Source organism: Podarcis cretensis (assembly GCF_951804945.1).
Source record: "Podarcis cretensis genome assembly, chromosome: 1".
Classification (NCBI taxonomy): Eukaryota; Metazoa; Chordata; class Lepidosauria; order Squamata; family Lacertidae; genus Podarcis; species Podarcis cretensis.
The window spans coordinates 127,006,703-127,024,360 of NC_137170.1; the positions used below are offsets into that span (position 1 = coordinate 127,006,703).

The following is a 17,658-nucleotide window of genomic DNA, read 5'->3' on the forward strand; positions in this document are numbered from 1 at the left end:
CATGAAGATAAAGCAGATTTGATAGAAACATCTAAGATCTCGTAGTTCTCTAATTACATTCCTCTATATCTTTTGGTCAAACAAACCTTAGAACAGATTCCCTGATAAAAACGATATTTGAATAAAAAGTTAAGCCTAGACCACTGACCCCAGTCAACAATCTATACTTCTGAGAATTTACATGATGTAAACAAGTATCATGGGAAATTAAAAACACAACAAATATGTAAGTGCAGATTGTAGCTCAACACACACAGACTAAATCCACATCACGCATCCAAACTAAATCCACGTCAGCAACAAATCTTGAAAATCTAGCAAGACCACATTGACACTTGTTTGTGGCCCAGTTCCGCTTAGGCACACTTCCCAGACGGCTTCAATTAATAATTAAAAAAAAAAAAAAGCAGAACGGGGGAGAGGGAGTTCTTGACCATGGAGTGAAGCATCACGGAAAACAGAAAAATAAATAAAGTAGTGCACAAAGCCAACAGCAGCTAATATTTCTTTTTTTTCTATCTGTTATAAGTAGCACGAGGTAATATTGCTCACATCATGAATGGAGACATGGAAGTTTTGTTTTTCTGAAAGAGAAACTAGACTTGTCTGTGCGTGATGAAGAAAGCTCCTGTAACACTGAAACAAAGATACATCACTATCCAATAGAAACACACACACTCTTCATAATCATTTTTTCCACAATTAATTAGATCAGTAATCTCAATTCTTGGGATCTAGCAGGGGGGAAAAGAGGGTTATAGTAAGCCGTCGAGGTTCTTCTGCACAGTTTGGTTTTCCTTTCCACTGCCAGAATCGTCCGGAGGCGTGTACTGGACCTGATATTCTTGAAGAATTTTAAATACATCGTGATGTCCAAAATGCAAAGCTTCATCCATAGGTGTGTTGTTCCATCTGCAGGAGCAAAAACATTCAGGTTGAAGAAGATGATGTGGGTATCAAAATATATCGGAAGCTCTTGCCATATTTTAGAATTAAAATAACCCAGAGAAGCAAGCTGATAGAGTGACTTGCCCGAGGTCAGCCAGTATGTTAAGCGAGGAGTTAAAATGGGGATAGTGAGTGTCAGGGACTCAGCGGGAGCGCAGGGAGGGGAGGAGATGGAGAGCGAGGGGGAGCAATCCGAGGGCAGCATAGGAGAAGATGACAGCAGCCCGAGAGATTCCATGAGCCTCTCCAGCGAATCGGAAGATTCACAGAAGGGGGCGCCGATGGCCAGGGCAAGGGGGGACCCAAGGGGGACACCCCAGAAGCAAGGGGCCAGCGGGGACTCCCAGAGCAGCAGTTGGAAATCAGGACCAGCTTCCCCACCAGAGCGTAGTGGGGGGGAGGAGTCCCAGGTATCAGAGCCCACATATTCACCACCAGCGAGAGAAGATGAGTCAGGGTTGGCCACGCCTCCATCGGAGAGCGAGGGAACGGTCAAGAGGAAAGTTGCCGGCTGGGCGCGCGCACCAAGTTCAAATGTACAGGCGAGCGGCACAGAAGGTAGCCCGGATAGGGAACCAGGTCCTAAAGCCCGCCGGAAGGAGGGGGAAGAATCAGGGGGGTCAGCGTCAGAGGAGTCCAGAAAGGATGAAACCCTAGCGGGCAGGAGGGCCCAGAGGAGAAAGGAACTTAGGAAGAGGTGGAGCAAAGCGAGAGTCTTAAACTGGTGTGGAAGGGGCGGAGACTCAGACGGGACTTCGCTGGTCTAGGCTTTAAGACGTAGAGCTGCGCGCTGCGGCTTTGAAATGGAAACTAAACCTCAATAAAGACTTTTGTACATAAGGACAGCCTGGCGTTGGTCCTCTGTGAGCTGGGACCTAGAGGCAGCTCTGACAGTGAGTTTCTCTTTTCCCTAGTGAAAAGGCAGGGAGATGGTGTATCAGGTTCCACCCAACATTGTGGGTGCCCGGCACGCATGTGTGACATCAGCATGTGACATCACACATCGCCGCCACAGCAGGAGGCATCAATAGGTGTCTTTAAATCACAAGCATTTAATGAAAGCAGTGGGCAACACGTCTGCCTGCTTGCAGAACAAAAATCTGCTTGTGCAATGGCACTAAAGATTTCTCTTACTTCCCACCCTCGTGCACCCTAAAAACAGCTCAAGAGGGTCCCTCCAACCTTCTGGAGCAGATTCTGGGGGAACCACACGAGGGAGGAAGTCCTGCCGCAACCTCGCCCAATAAACCTAATTGCTTTTTAATGTACAATGATGGTTACGGCGAGGAACGCAGCAGGGAGTACAGGGTTCAGGCATGACTAACTACCATGGAAGAAAACCCATACAACGTGAATGGTTGTGCCATCATCACAGTTCCCAATCCGTAGGCAGGCTGCATGTTTCTCTCCTCCACAGGAACCCGTTGCAATCTGCAGAAGAAGCTCAAAGCATCTGAAGCAACCTTGAGGTCCTCAGGTTTGTTTTCTGTAAACAAGGGACTCCGCTAATGAGCCCATTTCATTCTACCGAAGAAAATTCCGCACAGGGTTACGTCAAAAGCAATGAAACTGAAGTTGATTATAAGCCATAAAACCAAGGATGGCCTGAGTATGGATATATGTGGTCTCACAGTCTGACCTGTGCATAGAATCTTAAGAGCTGGAAGGGACCCAAGGGTTATCCAGTCTAACCCGCAAACAATAAAGGAATGGTTTGATGTGCCAAAGCTCATTGAATTAAATAGGCTTAAGGACATCTGACATTGCACAAAACCAGGCTAGGAGTCTGTTAGTTTGTACAGGGAAGAATGTTGACAAAATGTAAAAAAAATATTGGAGCACAATGTCTAGGCTCAGGTGGCCCGGAATGCCTTCCATCAGCTTTGGCTGGTGGTCCAGCTACGCCCCTATCTGGACAAGGGTAGCCTAACTACTGTTGCCTATGCTCTGGTAACATCAAGGTTAGATTACTGCAATCTGTTATACGTAGGGCTGCCTCCGAAGATTCAGAAACTTCAGCTGGTGCAGAATTCAACGGCCAGGTTGTTCACCGGAACAAGGCGGTTTGAGCATATTACACCGATCCTGGTCTGACTGCACTGGCTACCAGTTAGTTTCCAGGCCCAATTCAAAGCACTGGTTTTGACCCATAAAGCCTTAAACGGCTCAGGGCCGCAATACCTCAAGGACCGCCTCTTTCCATGTTAACCTATGCGGACCCTGAAATCATCATCTGAGGCCCTCCTTCGTGTGCCGCCTCCTCGAGAGGGAGGTCTAGAGGGTGGCAACTCAAGAACAGGGCCTTCTCTGCAGTGGCTCCCTGTCTATGGAATGATCTCCCCAAAGAAGTTTGCCTGGCGCCTTTATTACACACCTTTAGGTACCAGGCAGAAAGGTTCCTTTTTAACCAGGGCTTTGGGTGATCTGTTTGACATTTTGTGCCCTTTTAAATGTGGCTCTTTTCAGGGGATATTATTGGGTTGTTGTTTTTATTCTGATTATATATGTTGTGATCTTTTCTGTGAACCACCCTGAGACCTTTGGGTATAGGGTGGTATAGAAACTCTAATAATAATAATAATAATAATAATAATAATAATAATATAATCTTCCCATTTCACTGCCTTGATTCCCTCCCAAGCACATGTAGACTAGGCATATTCTGTAACTAAGACCAGAACCCTGCCTCCCACCTTCCCTATTAGCAGAATCAGCAGCCGCCTGGCTTGCGTATAGAGAATTCTCATTACGTTCCCCATAAAATATCCGCTTTTCAGCACACAAATTCCTCGGAGAACAGTGCCCACGAAGCCAGCGCTGCCGTAATTTAACTGACTGCGAATACTCGCCTGTATGTTCAAGTGCAGATGCTCACCTGTCTTTGGGGAAAGGATTCACTTTGCAGGCTTCCAGCAAAAATTTAACTACCTCTACGTGACCTACAAAACACAAGGAAGAGGATAATTTTATGCACTCGTTATATTAAACGACGCTAAAATGTTAACAAGAAATGCTGGAGATTATTCACTGCCACAACCTTCCGCAGCAGCTACGTGCAACGCTGTCCGGGAATCATAGTCTCTCTGCTCCATATCCATGCCTGACAAAGCAAACCTGAAACAAATAAAATTATTATTAAAATTTGAGAGGAAAATGGGGGGGGGGAGGGGATAAAGAGCTCAGTCCCAAATAATGCAGAACCAAGCATCTAGTGTTTCCTAGGCCTTGGATATGAGGAAAACTTAATTAGAAGTTCAAAATATATCGATTGGTATCTAAAGCTTTCTATATGCTGATGGAAGAACTTTGTCAGTGGAATGGGAGGAAGGCCATTTTGGGCAATTCTCCCTCTGCCCTCTTCCCAAATCTGTTCCACAAAGTGTTGGCGGCTCCTTCTGGAGGCAGATTCAGGAGGCATGAAGGGGGACTCACCAAAAAATGCCTCTCTTCCTCATTTCACTGACTGAGTCCTTTCATTAGGAAATCGAACACTGGTCCTGAAAGACCTACATTGGCTCCCAGTACATTTCTGAGCATAATTCAAAGTGCTGGTGCTGACCTTTAACGCCCTAAACCAGGCACCCCCAAACTTGGCCCTCCTGATGTTTTGGGACTACAATTCCCATCATCCCTGACCACTGGTCCTGTTAGCAAGGGATTATGGGAGTTGTAGTCCCAAAACATCTGGAGGGCCAAGTTTGGGGGTGCCTGCCCTAAACAGCCTTGGCCCAGTGTACCTGAAGGAACATCTCCATCCCTATCATCCAGCCTGGACACTGAAGTCCAGCTCTGAGGGTTTTCTGCTGGTTCCTTCACTGCAAGAAGTGAAGCTACAGAGGGCCTTCTCAGTAGTGGTGCCCTCCCTGTGGAACAACCTCCCATCAGATGTCAAGGAGAGAAACAGCTACGCAACCTTTAGAAGACATCTGAAGGCAGCCCTGTATAGGGAAAGTTTTTAATGTTTAATTACCGCAATTTTCCTTCTATAAGATGCACCCATGTATAAGACGCCCACTATTTTGGGGGACTCCAATTTAAGAAAATAGGGGGAGATGGCCCCTGTGTATAAGACGCCCCCAAATTTTGGACATTATTTTTTAGGGGGGAAAACTAGTCTTATACACAGAAAAATACAGTATGTTTTGGTATATGCTGGAAGCTGCCCAGAGTGGCTTCAGCACCCCAGTCAGATAGGCTGGTTACAAATAAAACAACAACAACAAAAACAACAACAACAACAACAATATAGCATTGGGCACCACCCACTGACCTGGTTTGCACTTAATGCTAAACCCACGGTTTATTAAACCATGATTTAAGCGTTGTATGAACCCAACTTAGCGGCTTAACTATGGATGATTAATTCTGGTTGAAGGTCATTCATTAACTAAGGCTTGTAGTTGCTTTATAAGCCTTTGCTAACATTAATCATAGCTTAGTGTTATGTGCAAACCTAGACCTCCTGCTCAACTATAGTTAAATGTGGCTAGCAGCATTTGAGCAGGGCTGGCTCGAATAAAGAGTGGGGGAATTTGAACCTCTCTCAAGGCTCAGCTGCTGGTGTTTTTAACTATTCTTCAATATAATAAAGTTAGGTTTAAGTGTTCATCTGCCAGACACCTCAGCTTTAACTATGGTTAGTGTTTGCCATGCCTTAGCTAACCGGGCCATTAAATGGGGAATGTGTTTCAATCTTCCAAATTGTAATGCGTTTGCTAGGAGGCTCTATGTGCGAAGAGTTTTCCTTCCTTTCCAGTCATTCTGAAAAGCCTTGGTTCCCCCCTTTGCATTCAAGCACTGTGCTGGCTTGTAAAACAAAATAACATCAGAGCAGCCATTGGTTCTGCATATACACTAGAAAAGCAGAAACGTTTCAAAACAAAGGCAAACAAATTTAAAAATGAGCAGAGGGCATGTAATCTCGCTCCTGTAATATTTTCACCATGGCTCTGTAAGCTTTAATCACTTGCTCTGCAGATTTAATTGATGAAAGCTTTAATTGGTATGCTTTTTAAAACCCGCAATTGTACTAGCTTTATGCAACAGGTTCCTGGCATTCCCAACAGTATTCATATAAAATAATGGAGCACAAACAGGGTTGTGGGGAGTGTGCATCTCAACCGCAATATTATGTATTAAAAAATAATTTAGCTTGCCAGCGGTCACATGCACACAATGCACTTAAATCACATTTATACCATATATAAATGGCCCTTCTCCCCCTCCTCTTTTCTTGGGAGGCTCGAAGGGAAGTGTGAAACATGGGTAAGTGACACCTGGAAACGTTCCTCTCAATCTTATCCCCCGAAACCTTGAAACTATGTACACTGATAGTTCTCTAGGTAAGTCAGGTCAACTTCAAAGGAACCGACTGGTGCTCAGAGCCAAAGTCATGGCTCACCGGAAATAATCCAGGGAACCTTAGATTACCTCTCACAAAGCGACAATTTCCAGCGCCCTTAAACTACCGTTTGCAGGATTATTCCCTGGGGGGAAGACATGTGCTCTGGCTGTATGGTGCAGATGTGGCCACTCTGCAGCCAGAACTTATAATAATAATAATAATAATAATAATAATAATAATAATAATAGATAATTATAAAAAATTATTTATATCCTGCCCTCCCCAGCCGAAGCCAGGCTCAGGGCGGCTAACAACAATCAAATAATCCAACATTCTAAAAACATTTCATTATAAAAATTAATTAAAATCAAATTGATGGCAACCGTTAAGCAAAATTCTGTGCAGATTGCCAGAGGAGGGAGTCAGGCTGCGCCCTGACCAAAGGCCAGGCGGAACAGCTCTGTCTTGCAGGCCCTGCAGAAAGATGTCAAGTCCCGCAGGGCCCTAGTCTCTTGTGACAGAGCGTTCCACCAGATGGGAGCCACAGCCGAAAAAGCCCTGGCTCTAGTTGAGGCCAGCCTAACCTCTCTGTGGCCTGGGACCTCCTAGATGCTTTTATTTGCAGACCGTAAGTTCCTCTGTGGGACATACCAAGAGAGGCGGTCCCATAGGTATTGTATTTTTATTTTATATTATATTTACTTATATTTTTATTTTATTTTATTTATTTTTTAAATTTCTATGCCGTTTTATATTTTTAATAAAGCGGTGTACAGCATATTAAAATCAATAAAACTCAATAATATGTCACTGGTTCCCCACAGGAGACATGATTATTAAGGAACCATGTAGTAATTGAATCCTCTTTCCACCTTGAATAGAGTTTCTCTGGAATCTAAGACTATAATTATTGTTCAAATGGATCTTCCATCGCTCACAGTGACTCTGAACATGGCCCGGCCAAGTTTAATATATACATTATATAGGACTGCCATACGTCCACGATTCCAATGACGGAATTAGCGCCTGGGGGAATTTTTTGGGGAAATTTGCAAAATGTCCGGGTTTTAGAAACTTAAAAAAAAAGCTCGGATTTTTAATTCTTGAAATATGGCTACCCTATATGGCATACACATTTCACATAATGCAGCACAAAGCAAAATATGGATTTTACCTTCGTAGTGCAGACACATCACCAGTGTAGGCAGCAAACAGGAGATTTATCACAGATTTCACCTGTAATGGAGAAGGGAAAGGGGGAGGGATTTATAATGGGTTTTTTTTTCTATTTTCCTGGGAGGTGCAGAAGGGAGTATAAAAACATGCTAACACCTGCAAACTTTCATGTCAGCCTTATCAACAGCAACTTTGCCTCTGTATAAATTTCTAGTTCTGGACAGCTTCAAAGCAATTAAACTGGTGGAACACAGCCAAAGTTGTCACTTGGAAAGGTTAGCAGCTGATATCTGAGAAAGGCTGTATTTAATAGTGGTTGCAGGAGAGCAAAAACAAAACAAAAAGTCACATCTGGCAACCATTCCGCCCCTTTGGTTTCAGATAGTACATGGGTAGTCGAGTCTACAAAGGCCAGGACACAAATTTTCACAGCCCCCTAGCAGCTCATTTACCAGAAGTAATGTATTTAGCATTAACTCTGGAAGTATATGGGACTTAGGTGGCGCTGTAGGTTAAACCACAGAGCCTAGGACTTGCTGATCAGAAGGTTGGCGGTTCGAATCCCTGCGACGGGGTGAGCTCCCGTTGCTCAGTCCCTGCCCCTGCCAACCTAGCAGTTCGAAAGCACGTCAAAGTACAATTAGATAAATAGGTACCGCTCCGGCGGGAAGGTAAAAGGCATTTCCGTGCGCTTCTCTGGTTCGCCAGAAGCGGCTTAGTCATGCTGGCCACATGAACCGGAAGCTGTACGCCGGCTCCCTCGGTCAATAAAGCGAGATGAGCGCCACAACCCCAGAGTCGGCCACGAATGGACCTAATGGTCAGGGGTCCCTTTACCTTTACCTTTTACTGGAAGTATATACTCAATTCTGACCACAATGTATATTGTGCTCTAGGAGGCTTAGTTTGGTCTAAATTTGTGTCCCAGGCTTTTTTGACTCATCTACCCATATACTATCTGAAACCAAAGGGGTACACTGGTTGCCAAATATATTGCCAGAAATATATTGGCATTATAACCTTAACCCTACCCCACTACAATGTCAGGTAACCAAAATACTATTTAAAAAAAATATATATTCACGTTTGTAGCAAATTTATATTTTATGTACATTTTATTATTTAAAGAGACCCAAGAGAGTGGGTGAAAGAAGATAATTAAACATAGGACAGGCAGAAACTATTGGGAGACAGCTTTATACAACAAGTGCTGAGCACACTTTTCAAGCTCTTACTATTTCACATGTTGGACTTAGGCACAGGTTATTTATCCACTTAATTCAATTTATACCCCTACCCTTCCTCCCAAAGGGACCCAGGGCATCAAACATGGCAGGAACCATATTGTTTCCAGTAAGGCGTGACCCATGCAAAGGCTTCTGGGAAACTGCAGCACAGTGCAGGGTCCAGTCCAAAGAGGAAGCCTGTGAGTTTTTGACAAGCTCTTTCTCTCCCCCATCATATATATATATATATATATATATATATATATATAATGGTAAGAGTCATCCCACAGAGACCCCAAAACACATAGCCAGCTCCAGCACTATTTGTAGAAGAAATTACAGTGGTACCTTGGGTTACAGACCCTTCAGGTTACAGACTCTGCTAACCCAGAAATAGTACCTCGGGTTAAGAACTTTGCTTCAGGATGAGAACAGAAATCATGCGGTGGCAGTGGGAGGCCCCATTAGCTAAAGTGGTACCTCAGGTTAAGAACAGTTTCAGGTTAAGAACGGACCTCTGGAACGAATTAAGTTCTTAACCAGAGGAACCACTGTACAGTGTGTTCCACTTAAACAGGGATCTCCCAGAACAAATAGTACCCACTCGATCCCTACTTGGGATCACTACTAGGAACATGCTAGTGGGAAGTGGGCCCCTCCCAGTGACACCACATATACAGGAAAGGGAGTCCACACACACACGGCTTTCAGGCAGTTTGGAACCCTGATCCCTCAAGCATTCCAGAACCTTGATCCCTCAAGCGTTCCAGAACCCTGATACCTCAATGTTCCAGAACCCTGACCCCTCAGCATTCCAGAACCCCGATACCTCAATGTTCCAGAACCCTGACCCCTCAGCATTCCAGAACCCTGATACCTCAATGTTCCAGAACCCTGACACCTCAAGCATTCCAGAACCTTGATCCCTCAGTGTTCCAGAACCCTGACCTCTCAGCGTTCCAGAACCCAGACCCCTCAGCGTTCCAGAACCCTGACACCTCAATGTTCCAGAACCCTGACCCCCTCAGTGTTCCAGAACACATGGAAACCTGTATGCAAGGTGGCTCCCTCCCTTCTGACTTTTGTACATGAAGATGCCAGGGGAGAGGAGCTATCCCCACCCTCTCGTTTTCTGTTCCTGCTTCCTCTTTAACCGTGAGCAGAACGGCACTTCCCAAGTGGAAGGAAGCAGGATTGGGCCACAGCTCATCCCAGACTTTGTCACCTCGTGCAACCCCTGCGCAGGCTTGTCTGCTCACCTCTCAGCCTACCTGCTTGCCTCTATTTGTTGAATTGCCAGTGTGTTATCTTGGCAAAAATAGATTGTGGTTCGAGGACCCGACCCCCGCGAAGTGAAATGAAGACACAAGGACACGTGATATAAGGTTAATGGGCTAAGAAAGGCCACAACTTTATTGATTACAGCAGTGAAAAGGTATTGGCTTAGGCATTGGATCACAAACAGGTGGGTTTATTCACCAGTAGGTGGAGCCTGTTGATTCTAATCCAACTATAGGCTCTCCCCTGATGTCACCGAGGGTTGTGCCATGGCCTCCCGCCAAGCAGGTATCGGACAGAATACACAACCGCCAGATTCCTTTAACGGAATACCCCTAAAAATTGAAGGCATAGGCGATGGCCACACCTAGCACTTCGACACACCACAACACATTATTCCAATGCCTAACCTACCCACCAATACCACAAAAGTTGTGACGATTGCTACGAGGTAGGCGAAAAAACCAAAAAGCCTAATGCCAAATGGAAAAACTCCTACCAGGCCCCCTAGGCAACTAGGGCGACCAACCTAAGGTCCATAGCAAGGCCAATGACCTAAGCCCTAACTCAAAGGGAGTGGAGGGTGGGTGACTCGCGACGAGACGATGGCGAAGAATGAGGCCGGGGAGAGGCTGGCGCTGCAGCAAAAGGCTGCTGAACATGCCCCCTCCGTGGCACCTGGTTGGATAGCCACCGGGGGGCGGGGGCGCCAGCCAGGTGAGGTGGAGGCAGGGGCAAACGCCCCCTGCTAGGGCGGTGCTCGGGCTCCCGCCCACAACCACTCCCCTCTCTTTCAGGGAGGAGAGTCTTTATCGCCAGCAACTCTCCCCAACAAACAGAACTCAAAGCCACGGACACGAGTCAAGGATACGGCGGCAATGATACACTACCCTGGCCTATTTGCAAGACTGACTCAAAATGCGGCAGCTTCCGTCCTTGCGTGGGTAAGGAATAGAGAGTCATTGACGCTGTTTTGCTTAGATACAGAAGTGGAGGAACTGGCAGAGTAACACGAGAACCACAAGAACGATGAATTCGCAAAAGGTCAAATGTCCCTGCCTGGCTAACAAATTATTAAATTGACTCAAATAACTCTTGGCCAAATAATTCATTTTTTCCCAAGCTTTGGTGATAGTAAGGAAGCAGCTTGGTGGGAGAGCACGTGCCCTGCTTGCAGAAGGGCTCATGTTAAGTCACCAGCATCCCTAGGTAGGGTTGGGGCAGTCCAATCTGAAAACCTGCATGCCCATCAGTATAGAAAATATTGAACTTGGTGGACTGATGATCAGTGTCTGCAATAAGGCAGCTTCCAACATTTAAGGGTGAGTTTATACCAAGCCAGGGTGATTTCCTAAATCCATTCAACAGTTCACTGGCAGCACTCGTGTTTAAGATGTTTTTTTTTAAGAGCTGAGACCAGGAAACCCAAATGGAAGGATGCAAAATAAAAGAAGCAGGAACCAATAATATCACATAAACCAGCTTTACCATTTTCTTGGTTTAAACGTGGTAAGATTTTTCAGCCTGCAATCTCTTATGTGTAACTCCTGGCTTTGGGCTCATAGTTTTCAAAAGACAACATGGGGGCAAGTGTGATTTTCCCTCAAACATTTCCCACTCGAATGGAACCTTAATAGCAACTTATGATTTTCTTGATACGGTGCTGGTTTTGACACCAGCGCAAAAGAAAAACATTAAGTTTGTTTTTGTTCTATTTAACCCAGAAGCACATCCATTGCATTAGTAAGGCAAGACTACATCTATGTGCTTCGATTTATATATACAGTGGTACCTCAGGTTACATACGCTTCATGTTACATACGCTTCAGGTTACAGACTCCACTAACCCAGAAATAGTGCTTCAGGTTAAGAACTTTACCTCAGGATGAGAACAGAAATTGTGCTCTGGTGGTGCAGCAGCAGCAGGAGGCCCCATTAGCTAAAGTGGTACCTCAGGTTAAGAACAGTTTCAGGTTAAGAACGGACCTCCAGAACGAATTAAGTTCTTAACCTGAGGTACCACTGTATGTATTTCAAAACACATAAGCAATATTCCACCAGCAATATTCTATTAGTCATGAAGATAAAGGTTTGAGAACTGCTGTTCTAGAACGGGAATTTGTGATTAAGAATTTGTGATTAAGAATTAAGGACTGATTCATCCAACAAGCTGTTTCAGACTCCCTAAATCAATCGCTCCTAACGTGGCAGTCTAGTTTTCGCTTAAAACACACATTTTCCTTCTCAGCTCAAAAGGGGGGCAATTCCCTCCTCACCTAGCCTCTGGATTGCTGTGCATGCAAAAACAAATTCCTCAGATGAATCAATTTTGCTCAGAGCTTGATTAAATTCCCTGAGATTTTTCTGCCCGAGGTCACTGTGGTTTGATCTACAGATGTCGGAATGGTCTGCTTTCCAGGCAACTCCTTCCCTGCTATCTGAAAATCATCCCACTTCTTTAGATTCATGATTAAATATAGATATTAGAGGCTTTAAAACTTTCCACACGATTACTCTGCGGAATAAAGGAAAGCAGAACGGAAATGTTACATTTGTTGAGAAATTCTTCCTTACATCCTGACGACAAAAAGCAGGAGAGCAGCATTAATCAAAGATACCACTAAGGCAAAAGATCTCTTGCTAAATTCAAGGTATTAACATTTACAAAGGTGTTAACCAGATGCCAATCATCTTGGTAAAGGTAAAGGGACCCCTGACCATTAGGTCCAGTCGTGGCCAACTCTGGGGTTGCGGCGCTCATCTCGCTTTATTGGCCGAGGGAACTGGCGTACAGCTTCTGGGTCATGTGGCCAGCATGACTAAGCCACTTCTGGTGAACCAGAGCAGCACACGGAAATGCCGTTTACCTTCCCGCCGGAGCAGTACCTATTTATCTACTTGCACTTTGATGTGCTTTTGAACTGCTAGGTTGGCAGGAGCTGGGACCGAGCAACGGGAGCTCACCTCGTCGCAGGGATTTGAACCGCCGACCTTCTGATCAGCAAGCCCTAGGCTCTGTGGTTTAACCCACGTCCCTAATCATTTTGGTAAGATTATACAAAACCAGGTCTTCCCCCCCCCCCCCAGCCACAACTGAATTCTGGCACCTTTGAGGTGGGTGCCATTGCCATTCTAAGAGAACGAGGGAGGTGTTCATGGTGAGTTCCGGCACCTCTCTTTCTAGAAAAAATATCACTGTGCTGAACCTATTTTATTCATCCCAACAAGTGCAAAACTGCTCAGTAAAATTGACCAAATTCATCTCACTTTCTGAAACCTCAAAACGGCGCACACACACAACACACCCTCCCTGGCTCACTGACTTAAGCAGAACACACACGAGAGCATGGCATTAATAAAACAATCCTGGTGTCAGCACTGCTCAATGTCTTTCCTGGCCTGTTTCCAACAGACTTTTAGGATCTGCAGAGCACTGTAACGGACTTAAATTCTGCATGTTGCTGTTCAAGGAAAAGGCATTAGCAGCAGCCAAATGGCGGCCTCTTTCGTGTTTACCCTTGGCCCAGCTCCAAAGACGTTCAAGATAGTAATCTTTGATTTCAGCTGTGTCACAATCAAACCAGCATTCTGACCAGTTCACAGGCAGCCTGAGAATCCTGCACCCAAGTGAGCTCTATTAAGGGGGCAAGCACCCAAGAGCAAAATGAGGCAACAGCTGTTGTCCTTGCAGGGCCTCGGCACCTATTGTTAACAGGATGTGCCCCCGTTAATCTGGCTCAAAGAGGGATTAGCGCCGATGTGCAAAAAATAGATTCTGTACTGTCTGAGGTGAGTGTGTTTCTGGTGAACCAGAATCAGTAGCTTACTGGGAGAGCTCTGCATTTGCGATTGCAGGTTTTCTCTCACCTTCTATCAAATAAAAAGGAAAAAGGCAACAACGAAACAAGTGTAAGATATCTATGCAATGCCTGTGTATGAAAGAATCTGACAAAATAGCCTCAGTTGACATCATGCCAGGTACAGGTTACAAATGGTATCTGGAAACTCAAACAAAGGGGAACACTTAATTTCGCTGAACCGTGTTAATCAGTGCCACCACACAACCCTTGCCCTATTCAAAACCAAACCAAGCGCCAGGAAAGTGAAAACTGATCAAATCCCATCCCCAGACTTCAAAGCTAAAACGAAACTGCAGTGCTGAACATGGCAGCGAAAACCTCAACGCTACGTTACGAGATGCCCTCCGACAGCATCGAGTCTTGCAGTATACCTGAAGGAGAGTCTCCACCCCTATCGTTCAGCCCAGACACTGAAGTCCAGCTCCGAGAGCTTTCTGGCGGTTCCCTCACTACAAGAAGTGAAGCTACAAGGAACCAGGCAAAGGGCCTTCTCGGTAGTGGCACCCGCCCTGTGGAACGCCCTCCCACCAAGTGTCAATGAAATAAACAACTATCTGACTTTTAGAAGACATCTGAAGGCAGCCCTGTTTAGGGAAGTTTTTAACACTTGACGTTTTATTATGTTTCTATATTATTTTGGAACCCCCCCAGACTGGCTGGGAAAACCTAGCCAGACGGGCGGGGTATAAATAATAAAAATAATTATTACAGGGAACCAGGCAGAGGGCGTTCTCGGTAGTTGCACCCGCCCTGTGGAACGCCCTCCCACCAAGTGTCAATGAAATAAACAACTATCTGACTTTTAGAAGACATCTGAAGGCAGCCCTGTTTAGGGAATTTTTTTATGCTTGATGTTTTATTGTTTTTAATACTCTGTTGGGAGCTGCCCAGAGTGGCTGGGGAGGCCCAGCCAGATGGGTAGGGTATAAGTAATAAATTATCATCACCATCATCATTAGTGCAACTGCGAAAAACTTCCACAAAAAACCCTGCATGCAGAAATCTAGTATCCGCAAGAAGCCTCAGGGTCATCTCAAAACTGAAACTGGTGTGAGGACAAAGAAAAGAGGACGCCTTCACCCTGGTATGGCTCCCCTTTATTACATACACAGCCCAACTAGACAACAAGAAAAAAACACAACAACTCCGATATGGCTAATTTGACCCAACAGCACCCCCCCCCTTTACACACAAACAAAACTCACTGCAGTCAACTTTAGGCAACCAATCAACGAAAACATGAATGGAAAGAGAACCTACTTTCCCTGTGACACTGACACACAAACTGCACACATAACACTATGTAAAAGTGTATCCCCCCCCCATTCCTCTTCTCCCCCAAACTCATATTGCCTATAACATTAGGGTCTCACATCAAATGTAACTGACTTGTAGGAAGGACTCTATGAACTGAAAGCAGAGACGCCGTACACTTGTTACCCAAGGAAATCTTAATAAAAACTTTTAAAATATATATATATATGTTGATATGGCAGAAGATAATGCAATGGCACAGAATGAATAAAGAAAGACTACAATATATTCTGCTTTTGACTTTGCCGGAAACAGCATTGATTTTCGTACTGTACAATTTTGCCAAAAATAATTGTGCGCGCGCTCGCTCTCTCTCTCTCTCTCTCTCTCTGTAAAGCACTCAGTCTGGCTATTCTGGTACAGCACCCAGAAAGATGGTCTAAACTTCCCTACCCTGCCAAAACCATGAAACTCCCCAGTTTTGGGATGCCACATTATTTTTAATCATGTCACTGCAAGCAAGCAAAGAGGAATATCATCAATACCTCAGGAATTGGACAACTCCGGAGATGGCGTTGGACTTTCGGAGGAAGAGAGGAGAACTAGCCCCGTTGTACATCGGGGAGGGCTGTGTGGAGAGAGTCTCTTCCTTTAAATTCCTAGGAGTTTATCTCAGTGAAGATCTTACTTGGAAAATAAATACAACCCAGGTGGTTAAGAAAGCCCAACAGAGACTCCATCTCCTCAGAGTATTGTGAAAGAACGATGTCAATCAACATCTGATGATCTCCTTCTACCAATCAACAATAGAAAGTGTCCTTTCATACTGCATCACGGTGTGGTACGCTGGTTTGACATCATCTGATAGGAAATGCCTACAGAGGGTGGTGAATACAGCACAAGATATTATGGGCTGTCCCGTGAATCCGCTGGATGAAATAGCGGAAGAACGTTGCCTCAGGAGAGTGAGGAAAATTCTCAGGGATGATTCACACCCTGGCCGGCACTTTCTTGATCTCCTGCCCTCAGGCAGAAGATATAAAAGCATGATTAGTCGCACCAACAGGGTAAAGAACAGCTTCTATCCGTGGGCTGTTAGGCTGCTGAATGAAAAGATAACAACAGGGCAACTGACTTTCGGGTTTGGTGGGTGTGCGTCAGTAAACGAGGGGAATTAAGACTAACAGAACTAAGTGGGGGGTGCTCGTGTAATCTCACTGCATACAAGTTGTACAAGTGACAATAAAGTATTTCAATTTCAATTCTCAGGAGAGAGACAGCTCCTGGTTTGCCCCCTAGGTGGTGCACAGTCACAATATTGTAGTGTCTGTAGGTTGTTTGATACTTCCCCCTCAACCCTCTGCCTCCCTACAAACGCACTGGCATTAACTTCACAATGCTGTTAGGGTAGCTTTTATTTTTGGAGGCCGGCGGCAGCATTAACTCACAAAGCTGCTTCCAGGGATTTCATTTTGGAACCACAGATGCAGAATTAACTTGAAATGATGCCCACCTAAGCATTTATATTTGCACAGATACCTCCCCCCGCACCCCCACAAAGTCCCAGCTTGCTCTCGGCCGTTTCAAAAGTCGAGCTGAAAATACAAGTGTAAGGAACCAAGAAAAGAATAACAGCAGCAGACTATCGAGCGGGAAGCTCTCCCAGCCTTCACTCAAATCATCTTAATATAGAAATTCATTATCTACAGAAGGATGCAATTTCCGCAGAATTATTAGACAAAAGAGCCGGACGCAACAATAATTTGGATTTCCGAGATCTTCGAAAACCGTACTAGGTGTTAAGTTCAGTAAAGTAAGAACGCAAGAGGAGCCAATGACCCACCTCGGGCAGGATCCTGTTCTCAGTGGCGAACCGCTGTGACACCCACAAACCAGACCTGGACGCAACAACACTCACAACTCCCCATTTGTGTTTCCAAGGAACCTGCATTCTCTGACCGTGGAGATAAAAGCAGCCATTCAAATCTGCCACTGGAACCGTGGCAATTGTTTTCTGGGTGTCTTCGTGGAGACGTGCAAAACGTTCTCTTTAATAATGTGTCCCCCAACAGACACGGAACACACAGAGAAAGCCAAGAGCGAACAGCTATCACCAGAGCGAACAGCTCCTCTGCTCACATATTAGAGGACAGTTTTCCAAACCCTGGGCTTGCTGCTGCTGTTTTTGGACTACAGTTCCCATCATCCCTGACCACTGGTCCTGCTAGCTAGGGATGATGGGAGTTATAGTCCAAAAACAGCTGGAGTCCCAGGTTTGGGAAACCCTGTAAGCTACCCTTTCAAGGACCCCCCTGAAGAGTCTCCTCCCAGAGCAACATCCCATAAGGCCACCGTTACAAGTTAGTTTCACCCTCCCTGTGCACGAGCCAAAGCACTCTGAATTTATGGGATGTGTGTACGGATTTCACCCACTGTCAATGCATGAAAATTTGGATATGCACTGGTTTTCACTTCTGGGCTTCTCATTGATTTCTGATCCTGTGGGCAATGGCGTTTCATTATACCAACTGACCCAGCAAGTAGACTGATGGAGAAACCCTAAAATGGTTTG

At 45.2% G+C, this 17,658-nt stretch overlaps 1 protein-coding gene across 1 annotated transcript in view; it reads right to left on the reverse strand.

Annotated features, from left to right (window-relative positions):
• Positions 1–396: 396 nt before the first annotated feature.
• The window catches only part of GLS (glutaminase), a 72,224-nt gene continuing 54,962 nt past the window's right edge, over positions 397–17,658 (reverse strand). The window contains exons 15-18 of the mRNA XM_079978877.1: positions 7,467–7,528; positions 3,986–4,062; positions 3,824–3,887; positions 397–912 (exon numbers count right to left, since the gene is read on the reverse strand). Of these exons, the coding sequence (XP_079835003.1) occupies positions 756–912; positions 3,824–3,887; positions 3,986–4,062; positions 7,467–7,528 (360 nt within the window). The 3' untranslated portion in view covers positions 397–755. The remainder of the gene's footprint in view (positions 913–3,823; positions 3,888–3,985; positions 4,063–7,466; positions 7,529–17,658) is intronic.